The sequence below is a fragment of the Phodopus roborovskii genome, unplaced genomic scaffold (assembly GCF_943737965.1).
Source record: "Phodopus roborovskii unplaced genomic scaffold, PHOROB, whole genome shotgun sequence".
NCBI classification, from domain to species: Eukaryota; Metazoa; Chordata; class Mammalia; order Rodentia; family Cricetidae; genus Phodopus; species Phodopus roborovskii.
Window position 1 is genome coordinate 13,527,523 of NW_026125059.1, and position 12,799 is coordinate 13,540,321.

At 53.4% G+C, this 12,799-nt stretch overlaps 1 protein-coding gene across 3 annotated transcripts in view; it reads right to left on the minus strand.

Moving 5' to 3' along the window:
• Positions 1 to 10,349, minus strand: part of Slc12a5 (solute carrier family 12 member 5) — a 36,257-nt gene extending 25,908 nt beyond the window's left edge. The window contains exon 1 of one of the 3 annotated variants that reach the window (XM_051186406.1): positions 10,183 to 10,349. In XM_051186406.1, coding sequence (XP_051042363.1) covers positions 10,183 to 10,303 — 121 coding nt within the window. In that variant the 5' untranslated portion in view covers positions 10,304 to 10,349. Of the gene's footprint in view, positions 1 to 2,704; positions 3,067 to 10,182 lie in introns of those variants that run through there. The other 2 variants (XM_051186398.1, XM_051186390.1) reach the window with 2 other exon arrangements.
• Positions 10,350 to 12,799: the final 2,450 nt, after the last annotated feature.

Below are 12,799 nucleotides of genomic sequence, written 5' to 3' on the forward strand. Positions count from 1 at the left end.
AAGGGGGACATCCTGGCCGGAGACCCCGTGTAACTAGAAGGCCAGGCACCGGTATCCATGGCGACAGCGCAGACCCATAGCGCAGCGCGCCGAGCCGGCCACGCGCCCGCTTATGTAACGCGCAGTGAGCAGCGCAGAGCCAGACTACAGGCCCGATCCTGGCCAGGAAAGGAGCGCAGGGGAGGGGGCAGCTTGGTAGGCTTGTCCTAGGTCCCGCCTTTCCATCCGCTGCCCGGGCCAGACGCCAGGCTCCCGGCCTCATCAGCCAAGGGCTGATTTTTGTCCCCTGCCTGGAACTCTGGGCTTACTGGTTAAGGGGGATGGGATGGGGAGTGAGCGTCTGCGTTCTCAAAGGAGCAGGACGGCAAAGGGGAAACTCGTCCTGATTCTCCAGAGCTAGGATTCTGGGTGATGAGGGAGCACCTGGAGGCGCAAAAGGAAGGCCAGACCCAGGCTGAGCCCTCCCCGCCCCCGCCCCGCCCCCATCCCCGCCCCCTGGGAGCTCTCAGCCTGAATCGGCTTTCAATTAAGCTGCCGAGGCCAGAGCTCGCCTGGAGGAAACAGGCGCAGGCTAAGGAGCCTCCCCCGGGGCCCGAGGCTGGACCTAGAGGGAATCCCCAGGGCAGCTTGGGGAGAGAAGGGGGCGCCAGACCCCAAAGGTAAAGGAGATCTGGATGCCAGGGACAATATCCTTGGGAATCTTCTTTGGCCCTGAGAAGCCCTCAAACTCTCCCTGAGGTCAACACCTGAATCCTTCCATATAGTTCCAGTAATCTAGACTCAAGAGTCAGGGGCTCTTGGTCCTTTGCTCAGACCCAGAAAGTCTTTAGTGCCGCCTACCACCTTCATCAAGAGTCTGGGGGAGACCCTCCCACTCTGGATGCAGAATATGTGACCCGGGTTCTGGCCACTCTAATTCTACGTGCTGGACTCTATATATAGAAAGAAAGTCTCCAGATGGGCCTGCTACACTCCGTGTCTAGAAATTAACAGTCCTGAGAATTGGAAAGAACCATTAGTTAGAACCCTGCTTTCAGCATGCATGTGCCTCTTTCCTAGGCCTTTGGCAACCCCAAAGAAACACAGAGGTCCAGTGAAGGTCGGAGGGAAGCAGGTGCTGAGGAATCCACAGAATCCATTCTGGGGAGCAGGGTTGTCTCATAGCAGTGGTATCTGAGGAGAATCCTGGGAGGAAGTGACATCCCTTTCCTTTGCTCCTGGAACACTGCTTCAAGATGCCTGGAGCTGCTGCAGACTAGACTTTTACAACCCCTCCCCCTGCAGCCAAGGGAGAAATGCCTGATGAGGTGACCCCTGGGTCACTGGAGAGATGGATGAGCTGCCCAGCAGTAGTTCTGTCCCCTGCATAGGACTCGGTCCAGTGGGAGAATGGGAAGGGGGTGTCGCTGACAAAGGACCAGGGATGCTGGTACCCCCAGCCTTCCCACTCCTCCACTTGGCCCTGACTGTGATCCAAAATCAACCACCTCGGAGTCAAACCTGCTAGCGTCTGAGAGATCATGCTTTCAGTTCTTGTGGCCTTGGGCTATCTCCTGGGGAGGTCTGTGGAGTCTCGGCCCCGAGGGTCAAGCAATGCCTAGGGGAACTTTTGAAGGCGCTGAGTGCAGACAGCAAGCTCTGGAGATGCGCTAGTGCGCAGGGGACGCAGCGCCGCTAAAGGGTGGGGGCTGGGGGCGGCTGACAGCCGTGATGGATGACTGAGACCGCTGGGGGGCGGCGAGGGGCCTGGGAGCCCAAGGGGGTGGCTGGCCCCAAGACCTCGGAGCAGAAAAAGACGGCAGTGAAGGATGACGGAGAACCGGAACAGCACGGATTTGCTCCAGAGCCCCTCAGCTTCTGGCAAGTCTCTGCACCCACCGCAGCGAGTCCGCAGTGTCACCACGGCGCTGGGAATTCAGCCACTGGGACCCCGTTTCTGAGGCCTCATCAGGATAGCTAAGAGAGCTAACTATAAAGACTTCTTCCTGCCCCGCCCTGAAAACCACACTGCTTCCCCGGGGTACCAAGAGAAGGGGGAAAGAGGGAAGAAGGGATCTTGCTTCCTGTCCTGAATAGGAACCCACGGAGAACTGAGAGGGAGAGGAAATCCAGCAAAGCAGACCTGAAAATCCACAGGGGAGGTAGCTTCAGGTTGAGATAAGGACTTCAGGAAGCTTTGGGGGAGGGGGTCCTGGTTGCACCAAGTATCCCCTTATGGGGACACCGCAGACCATACAGGAGCTACCATATGCCTCCAAACCTTAGAGCCATCACTTCCAAAGCTCAGAGCGAGGGACTGCAGCAGACTGCACCCCCAGGAGCCCTGCTCTGCGCCAGGACGCCCGGGTCCCCTCTCCGGGAAAAGAGCCTCCCTCCTGCCCGTCGAAACGGCACATCAGCCCTGTTTCAGCTATCCCATCCCCTTCCAACAGTCCCACAGGTTTAGCTAATCCAAGTCTGGCCCCAGGCCGCGGATCATGCCAATCCCGGGTCCCCAATCTGCCTCGGAGAGCGGCGCATTCCAGAACCTCGGACAGCGCCTAGCGCATTCCAATGGAGCAAGCCTCGGGGCGGCCACCCACATCCGCAGTCGGGTCAGTCCCAGGCTCTTCTCTCCAGGAGGCGGCCCCTGCTCCGCCTCTCACCCCGAAGCTGTCCTCCTCCTCACCGCCCCCTCCCCCGCCGCCCCCGGACCACTGCTTACCCGGGTTGGCTCCCCCATCGCCGTCCTCGCAGTCCGTCAGGTTGTTGAGCATGGTGGCTGCGCAGCGCCGACCCCGGGATGGCTGCACCGCTTCACCCGCGCCCCTCTGCCCGCCTTTGGCTCTCGCTTCTTGCTCGAGCTCTCTCGCTCGCTCTCCGCTCCACGGAGGAAGGAGCTGCAGTGCCCGCCCGGCGCACACACACTCGCACACGGACACACGCTCACACCCGCGCGCGCCCCCTCTCAGCAGCGGCGCTGCTCACCTCATCCCGTATGCAGGAGGCGTGAGCCACTGGCGGGTTTTTGGGGGGGAGCGGGAGGGAGGAGAGGGGATGAGGGGCGGACAGAGAGCTCCAGTGGCCCCTCGCGGGAAAACCGGGGGCTTGCGTGGGTGGGGTGGAGGGGGTGCTGGAGGGGACGCGGCCCTCGCTTCCTAGAGCAGAAGCAGCCTCCCCCCCCCCACTCTCCAGCGCAGGCGGGGCCCGGCACGTGGGCAGGTGCCATCCCGCGCCCTAAAAATAACGGCAGGGAACTAGGTCGCGGCCACGGGGAGGCGGCCCCGCAGCGGCTGCCTGACTGGGGGTCCAAGATGACCCCTGGAGGGAAGATGTGGGGAACTGAGGTGGCAGGGGCGGACGCTGTGGAATATAAGGGCCCGGGGGAACCTGACTGCAAAACTGGTGAGGTAAGGCCTGGAAGGAAAACCAGATCTCTGTCCTAGAGGTTGGAGCTGAAGGAAGAGGTACTGTGCTTCCCCATGGGCCTCAGGTCAATGGTCTGTCTGGTCCATTCTGTTTTTAAACCAGTGGCTGCCTCTAGAGGAGTTGTAAAGAACTCTCTCACGGTGCTCAGGCTGGTTGGAGTCTCAGCATCCTACCCCGAGACAAGTCCCTGGAGTCCACAGCACAGACAGGGGCTTTGTGAAGTAGCATGGTCTATGGATGAAATGCAGTGAGGAGCAGGCAGCAGTGAGGTCCCACAACACCACCTTTCCACCTGAGATGGTGCAGCCTCTGGGGAGGGTATGCTATGCTGGCCTCAGGCTGGCCAGGAACAGGATGGGGGGAGGGGAGAATGAGGCCGCCTGCCCGTTGGGGACCAGATTTTCTCCTGGGGCAGGGCTGTCTAATCCCCTAATCCAGGATTGCTTTCTGAGGCTTTCCAGACCTGACATGCTCTCCCGTTCTTCTCCTCCCCTCCAGCCTGGGACCCCTCAGCAACCCTAGCATCCAGGCTTGGGTCAGTGGTGGAGACTGCAGAAAGTGACATCTGAGATTTAGACCCTCTGCATCTGGGAGATCTAAACATACCATCGGGGTACAGGAAATAGCTTCACAGTCACACTGGTCCACAAAATCCCAGCTTTCCTTTCATAGATGAAAAAAACTAAGCACCCAAGCCAGAAAATGACTGCCCATGAACACAAAGCCAGTGAATGGCAGAATCCAGTCTAGAACCCATTTCTATTTACTCCAACTTAGGTCATACCTCTCAATAGAACCTCTTTTCAATTGATCTTGCCTATGCTGCCCAGCTGCCTCTGATTCTCTGCTCCAAAAATAAGTAAATAAATAAAAGAAAGGCAAATTAACAGGGGTTGAGTCTGAGATGGGCTTTCCCTCTTTTACGCCCAGGTTTCAAAGATGCAAGGCCAGAGCAGCCTCGTGGCTGGAGCAGAAAGCCTCCTGTATCTGTAGAGATACCTTACAATGCAGGCGGTTTCAGGACCTTGGACACAGCCAACTGTCATGGTGGCACTGTGGAATGTACCAATGGTTTCAGACTGGGCCAACCATCCAGCCTTCCACAGCAGACTCAAAGCTTCTGAGCGACTCGCCAAAAGACGCTTTCACGGCTTGGTTTTGTAGACATCCAGCTAATCCGTTAGGGTGGAGAGTTAACTATTCAGACAAGATGTGAGCACTTGGGAGATGGTGTGATAGCTCAGTGATAAGGGTAATTACAACCAAGCCTGACAACCTGAGTTCAATGCTTGGGACCCAAATGGCTGAAGAAGAGAACTGACACTTGCAAGTCATCCTCTGTCCACACGTTTTGCATACATACAGAATAACAATATAATACTTTTTAACTCAATATAATATGAGTATTTGGTACCCTTGGCTGTTCTAAAGTCAGTCACACACACACACACACACACACACACACACACACACATACAGAGTCTATCCTGTAGAGATGTGTAAGGGGTAAAACATAAAGTGTGTTTGTCGGAGATGTTTTCCAGAAATCTCCAGTCTGGGATGTCCCCTTAGGAACATACTTCTTTATCTATGGCCTGGTGCTATTGCATCTCTGATCATCCAGGGAGTAAACCTGTCTATAAAGACATACAGATCCCCACGGAAAATAGGTGAAGGCCAGAGTGACTCTCCTTTCCAACCACCCCACTGTTGGTCCTCACTGGAGCTCTGACCTGGAGGTTCACCTGGGATTTGGAGATACTGACTCCATCCTACCCTTTGCTGCAGAATTCTACTTATTCCCTCTCTCTGGACTTCAGTATCTGTGTCTGTAAGTGAAGAGTGATTTCTCCCTGTCTTCTCTGAGTCTTGAATTAAGACCATGGAGATCTTCCTGAGGAGGCCTTGGGATATAGCTCTGTTTGAGAGAGCCTGCCTAGCATGTTGAAGGCCCTGAGTTCAATCCCCAACTCCAAAAAGGATTTGGGGGTGGGGTGGGAGGAAGTCACCTGGCTGGTTGTAGCAGTGCACACCTAGCAGGAGACAGAGGCAGGATTCTCACGACAAGTTTGAGGCAAGCTTGGTCTACATATGAGTGCCAAACCAGACAGGGCACTGCAAAGTGAGGGAGGGAAAAACATTCTTCCCAGGGAGTCCAGACCAAGCAAGAGTAGAATCCCAAAGGGAGACCCCAAGCCCTTCAACTGATGCCACTCAAGGAAGCTGGGCCCTCTTGCTTGCCTGCCTAGTGAGGCTTTCAGAAAACTCATTGTAAGAACCTCCTACATGACCAGCCCAGCCTTGGCCAGTAAGAGGTGGCCTTCAGTTCTGAGGCCCAGGAAGCAGAATGCCCACTCAGCATACCCTCCCCATGCAGAGGACCAGAGCCTAGGGAAGATGGGACAGTAGAGGGAAGCCTCTGGATAGAGCAAGTTAAGAGACAGTGAGCAGGCTCCTATTTTTGAACTCCAAAATTCACCCCACCTTGTGTTTCTCAGAAGCTCAGTGAGGCTGCCTCCCACCACGTGAGGACTGGGGTGCAAGAAAGGACTTTATAAATTATTTTTCCACTTACCACTTATGATGAAATTGTAGTCTAGAAATGGAAATGGAATGGGAGGCATTTTCCTCGTGGGCTGAATTTACAAGTGGAGACTAGAATCCAGCATCTCAAGCTCTAGGCAGGCCTTCTCCACTAAGCCAGGATAGGGGCTGTCCAGGGGAAGCTGGAAACCTACTGTACCTTTTTTTTTCCACAGGCACAGTATTCTCCCCATTTGGCTCAGTCCCTACCCATCCTTATCACCAAGCATCACTCCTATGACCTACACACCTCCTGTCATGGAGCTAAGACCCCAAGACCTTCAGCCCTGCTCTGCCACCTGCATGTCCTGACCTCCAAACCCAATCCTAGCAGTCACTTGATGAGTCCAGTGCATAACACACTCCACACATATAGGGCTCGAAGCAGAGCACATCAACCACCACCGTCTCCGTGGCAACCGGGGGCTTAATTAACAGGCTGCAGCCCCGTCACCATAGCAACAGCACCCCAACAGCCCCCTATTCCCCTGCAGACTCAGCCTATCTTCCCTATTTCCCAATCTGGATCTCTTCTCCTGTACCTCAAGCCCACCCTCACCCCGCCTGGGAAGCTGGGGCCTGTAGATAGCTCTGGTTCATTGAGAAGAGAGGAGGGGAGAGAGGGGGATGAGAAAGAGAGAGGAAGGGAGGGGAAGGGGGAGAGAGAGAGAGAGAGAGAGAGAGAGAGAGAGAGAGCTGTCACCATGGCAACTGCAGCCCTGTTCATAACCAGTTTGTTGTCATGGAGATTCCTAGGGCTCACCTTGGGCTGAGGTGGGCAGTGAGGTTCTGAGTCTTGACTGAAGGTGGAGAAAGCATGGACAGCAATGTATATTCTCTCTCTCTCTCTCTCTCTCACACACACACACACACACACACACCGCGCACGCACGCAAGCACACCACCATCATTTTTCCCAATTTGCAGATAGATTGAAACGAGATATCTGAGTCTGGGGGGAGGCCCCACCCGCATAAATCATCAAAAGCTCTTGCCTCGTGTTTTGTTGTTTAAAGTGTTTTGTTTTGTTTTATTTTTGAAGAAAAGTTTTTCTTTATAGCCCAGGCCAGGTTGCCTCAGCCTCCTGGAATTACAGGTATAATTATTGCCACAAGCTCATCTTCAGTATTTTTTATGGAAGGATGTTTCCTACTTTATACTACAGGCAGGTAAACTGAGGCCCAGAGGAGGAAAGCAATGCGTCCAAGGTGATACCACAGAGCTTGGACCAGAGCACGTGTGGCTTATCTTATGGTCTTGTTTTATTCCCTTTTTTTTTTTTTGGTTTTTCTCTGTGTAGCTTTGTAGACGATGCTGGCCTTGAACTTAGAGATCCACCAGCCTCTGCCTCCTGAGTTCTGGGATTAAAGATGTGCACCACCACTTCCCTGACTGCAAAAGTTATCTTATTAGCCCTCCACGAAGGCAAGCCTCAGTTTCTGTGAGCATGGCCAACCTCAGGGTTTCTTCCCACTGTCCAGCCTCCGCCTGAGAAGCTGAGGCATGAGGTGTGGGTGAAAGAATGTGGGCATGGCTCAGAGCTGTAAGAATGTGTCTACTTCTATCCTGGGAGATTACCATCAACCTTCCTGTCTATGGACCAAAAGATGAAATTAAGGCGTGTGCCGCAGTCCAGGGCTAAGTCTCACTACCCTGGTCATCCCTGTAGGTCATGTAGCAGGCAACCCTCTACGGGGTAAGCCCTATAGCCTGGGCCCACAGTAAAACACAGTGCTCACACATACGTGGTTTGCCAGCCTCTCCACATCCCCTCCCAGCCTTACACATGCTGCCAGCCCTCCCTTTGGGCCTGGGGACAAGGGGTGGGGAAAGCATCTCTCTGAGCTGCACACTGACTGACTCTCGTCTGCAGACTGACACAAGGGCAGCTGTGAGAAAGACACCAGATGCTAAGCTCGCCCTGGGAGCACTGGTCTAATTCCCTACTCGGTGACCTTCAAGGAGGAGGTGCTTAAAGTCATCTGAGGGCTTGAGAGGTAAAGAGTCACCCAAACCATGACAAAGGGGAACTTTGAATGAACTGGGTACAAGTGCCCACCCCACAGACAAAACCAGAAATCTATAGACCAACATATTCATCATACACACTGGCAATACAGTGACACGCGTAATAACTGACTCACTGGGTATCTGGCAGGTCATGAAAGCAGCTGTGGGATATAGCCATTGAGACATGCACACAACGTTTCATACACACATTCATTTTCCACAAACTTTTGAACAGTTGAATTCTGGATCTGTTTAACTTCAGTGGGGCAGGTGTTAGGGAGCGTGAAGGGAAAGACTGAGCAATCACCCAACATCTTCCTCTAAGGCCTCGGTTGGAAGAACAGGAGGAGAAAAAGCAAAGAGGGAGGAGAAGGAGAATGCTAGAGCCTCGTGTTCTCATCTGATGAGCACTGACCACTCATTGTCAGGCTTTGGGTCTAGAACGAAGGACACAAAGGTAAAAAGACATGATCTCTATCTCTGATGCGCTTCAGCCAGCATCCATTGGGAATGTGCTCCAGTGGGCAGGATGAAGAGGAATGGCTGCCTCTTCCTGGGATCAAGGGGAAGTGAAAAGGATTTGAGAAGAGGTGAAATGAGCTATAAGTTACAGGGTGAGTGGGAGTTTTCCTAGCTAGGGGAAGTGGGGGGGGCGGGGTTGAACAGGAAGAGGCATATATCAGATGCAAGTGAGAAGAGAAGCTGAGTGACAGACTCAAGGGTTTGGCCTTTGTCCCACCGTGGTGGACATCTTACTTGTGGGATGTTTAGGACCAGCTGGTAGCAGGGAAACCGGGGAGGAGGATGTGGTCCTGGCTATGTGAGCAATGTTGCAGTCTTGGACCTGGAGACTGTGACAGGCAGAGGAGAGATGTAACAGAGTTCAGGTTCAGTTTTGGAGGTCAGTGGCCAGATCATGAGAAATAATTGGATTTGGTGAGAAGAGGAATAGGCGATGAGACTCGGTGTTGCTGAATTTCTTGATTCTGAGGGGCTTGGACGCCAGTGTTTTAAATCGAGAAACAAGAGGAGTTACAGCAGAGAGTGAGAAGAGACCCGAGTGTCCACATCCACGAGGCAGTCGGGTCACCTGAATGGAACCTGCTTAAGTCCAGAACTGGAGTTGTCCATACCTTGAGGAGCTTCCTGGAGGATCGCCCTAAGAACCACGCTTGTGTTAGCTCCAGGCAGGGCGAGCTCACCCGCGGCTCATGAGCGACCCCTAGTGGCCAGGGAAGGCTCTCTCTCCTCTGGGCCTTGTGGCCACTCCAAGCCTGTTTGCCCCTCTCCTTCCAAACATGAGGGACACCGAATTAGGGAGAGGGAGAATGCTGCAAGTGACCCTTGCAGAGGAGATTCTTTCTGCAACCAGGATGCCACTTTGTTTCGGAAGGCCAGAAGCATCCTTCTGCTCTCTCCACTGTAGGTGCACGTGACTTCCATTACAAGATCACTGCTCTGGGGCCCCCAACTCTAGCTGAGCTAGCTCCTCCAAACCCCTCAGGAGCTCTCCCTCAGAGGGAGCTGAGTCCGGGAGCATTGAGACTGGGTCCTTCAGCATCCTTCCTGGACCTAGCTGCCAAGGATTCAAACTTCCCTGCGGTCTCCTTTAGGGGATACCCAGGCGTTTTCCACTCTCCATAGAGACAGAACACTGGAGAATCCGCCTGGGCATCAAGGACCCGCTGACGCTGACGTGGCTGCTGCCTCCCTCAGAGACCCCACCCAACCTGGCTCCACTCCCATCCTTTGGGCCCAACCATTTCTGGCTTGACCCCCAAATCAACACAGGCCCGCTTCCCTGCAGCTCTGGAATCCCCTCCTCCAACCTCATAGTACCCGCTCTCTCTCTCCCTTCTACTCCCTCTTTTCAAGGTCCCCAACCTCCTCATTAGCGCTTGGGCCTACTCCCACTCAGACCCAGACACAACTCCTGCGTCTCCAGCGCTCCCCTTCTTCCCTCGCCCCACTCTCTCCTGGCCCTACTTGCTCCCCTGTGGTCCCGCCCACCAGGGCCAGGCCCCGCCCCCTCTCCTTTCCCTCTGGGGCGCCCCAAATCTTTGGTCCGCACTCCTCTCCTCTCCCTGCAGGACCCCTCGCCCAGCCCAGGCCCCGCCCCACCCTGCAGTGGCCCCGCCCTCTCGCCCCGCCCCCGGCAGCCCCGCCCCCTGCGGCCTCTACCTTTGACGTCTTCCCTTGGGAGCCAGCGGGGGTCGGCGACCGAATGGCGGCGAGATTCAGGGTCGGTGGCGGCAGCTGGCGCCGCGGGGGGCAGCGAGGTGACCGTGAACCTGCGGCTCATGTCGCGCGGGTCGGCGGGATCGCACAAGTGGCCGCAGCCAGGCTGCTGAAGCGCCAAGAGCTTCCCCGCCCGCCGGGTGCCGCGCCGGGTCCTAGTGCCCGCTGTGTCCAGCTTCCCCAATCTGGCCCCTTCTTGAGCCCTAGGCTCTCAGTTTCAACAGAAGCACCTGAGGAGCCTACCCGGATGTGAGCCATTTCCACGGAGGGTTCCTCCACCTCTTCTGGGGCCTCCTGAACACTTGGTGTTCGTTCATTCAACACAAGTTGATGGCGATCCTGTTTTCGACGATAGTGACCATCAACTGTCTACTTACCTTCCAATGCTTGTGCTCTAAGGAAGACATCGGAGAAAGTGTGTGAGCAAATGTGTGTGTACATATATACATATATGTGTGTATCTGAGACTGCCATATCTTAAGAAGGAAAACTAGCACCATTGTTGAGAACTAAAAGGGTGATCTGGGAACCCAGAAAGCATGAGCCCTGAGCTGAGACCTCTCTGATGAGGATAACCAACAATGCAAAGATCTGGGGAAGAATTCTCCAGCAGAAGCAGCAACAATCACATGGGTCTAGAGATGTGATTCAGTGGGAGGATGCTTGCCAGGCATGCACAGGGCCTTGGGTTTGATAGTGGGCATCTTGAGTAGCAAGTGAAAAGGCCCTGGGGCAAGAAGGAGCCTGGACTGTTCAAGAAAGCACAAGATGGACCCTGTGGATGAAAGACAAGAGAAAAGAAAGAGAGCAAGCAGCCTCTTGAAGTCTATTCTTGCTAGTTTTATACCAACTTGGCACAAGTTAGAGTAATTTTAGAAGAGGAAAACTCTTGAGAAAATGCCTCCACGAGGTTAGTCTGCAGGCAAGCCTGTGGGGGCATTTCCTTGATTAATGACTGGTGTGGAAGGGCCCAGCCCACTGTGAGGGGCACCAGCCCTGTGCTGGCGGTCCTGGGTGCTATATGAAAGTAGGCTGAACAAGCCATAAGGAGCTAGCCAGGAAGCAGTGTTCCTCTCGGCTTTTCCTTCAGTTCCTGTCTGCAGGTTCCTGCCCTGACTGTCCATAGTGATGGATTGTAATGTCATCCATGTAAGCTGAAATTTAAAAAAAAAAAAAAAACAAAAAAAAACAAAGAACCACTTTCCTTCCCAAATTGTTTTTGGTCAGAATGTTCCATCATAGCAATAGAAATTTTTGAGGAGGAACCTGGACTCTTCTAATCCAAAAGGGAAGCCACTGAAAGTTTTGGTGCAGCAGGGTAGTATGATCTGATTTATATTTAAACAAGATCAGTGCCTCTGACAGCTAGACTAAAGGCATGGGAAGATTACTCAGTCAGTTAATTGTACATGGGGTACAGAGCCTGTAATTACATGCCTGGTGAGGCAGAAGCATGAGGATCCCAGCAAGGCCCTGGGTCTCAGACAGAAAGAAAGAGCAAGACCCTGCCTCAAAAACCAAGATGTGAGCCAGGCGGTGGTGGCACATACCTTTAATCCCAGCACTCGGGAAGCAGAGGCAGATGGATCTCTGTGAGTTCAAGGCCAGCCTGGTCTCAAAAAACAAAAACAACAACAAAAAGACAGTCAAGGTGGAGAGTGCCTGGAAATGACACCCAAAGTTGGCCTCTGGCCTCTGCATGCAGCCATATACATGCATATGCATGTTTATACAAACACACACATACACACGTGCGCAGAATTCAGGAGTGGATGCCAGGAGCCAAATGGTGGCCTATCTAGAGAAGGGACAGACATCAGATACATTGCAGAAGTGCAACAGGGACATGGCATGGGATGAAACAATGGAATCAGAGAGCACTGTTGAGGAGTAGAAAGTCAAAACTACTCTGGAATGCCATTTGGGCACATCTCTTAAGGCTGGGCATACACATGCCCTTTGGTCCAGAAGTTTTACTCCAGTTTGTGGGCCAAAGAAATGGCTACCCACGTGCTCTCAAAGACTTTTGTTTTCCTTTTATTTTAGTGTGTGTGTGTGTGTGTGTGTGTGTGTGTGTGTGTGTACAGTGCCCATGGAAGCCGGAAGAGGATGTTGGATCCCCTAGAACTGGATACTAGGCAGTTGTGAGCCACCAGATGTTGGCATTAGGAACTGAACTTGGGTCCTCTGTAAGACAACCAAGCACTTCAACCTCTGAGCTGTCTTTCCAACAACTCCCCAACCCAAGCTTTTCCAAAAATGGTCATAGCATTATTCATAATGACCCCAGACCTGAATCTACCCAAATGTCTATCAATAGGAAAATAGCTCATTGTCAAGCATTTGTACAACGGAATTGGACATAATACTAAGAATAAATCATCTACTATGCCCAAAATATGCACAATCTTGCAAAGATATCATTGAACAAAAGGATTCAGTAAGCTCAAAAGGTACAACACACCTTACAGAACTACTTAAATAGTGGGGAGATGGCAACGGGAAGGCTTAGTGGGTGAAAGCACTTGCTGAATAGCCACAGCGGAATGCAAGTTGTCCT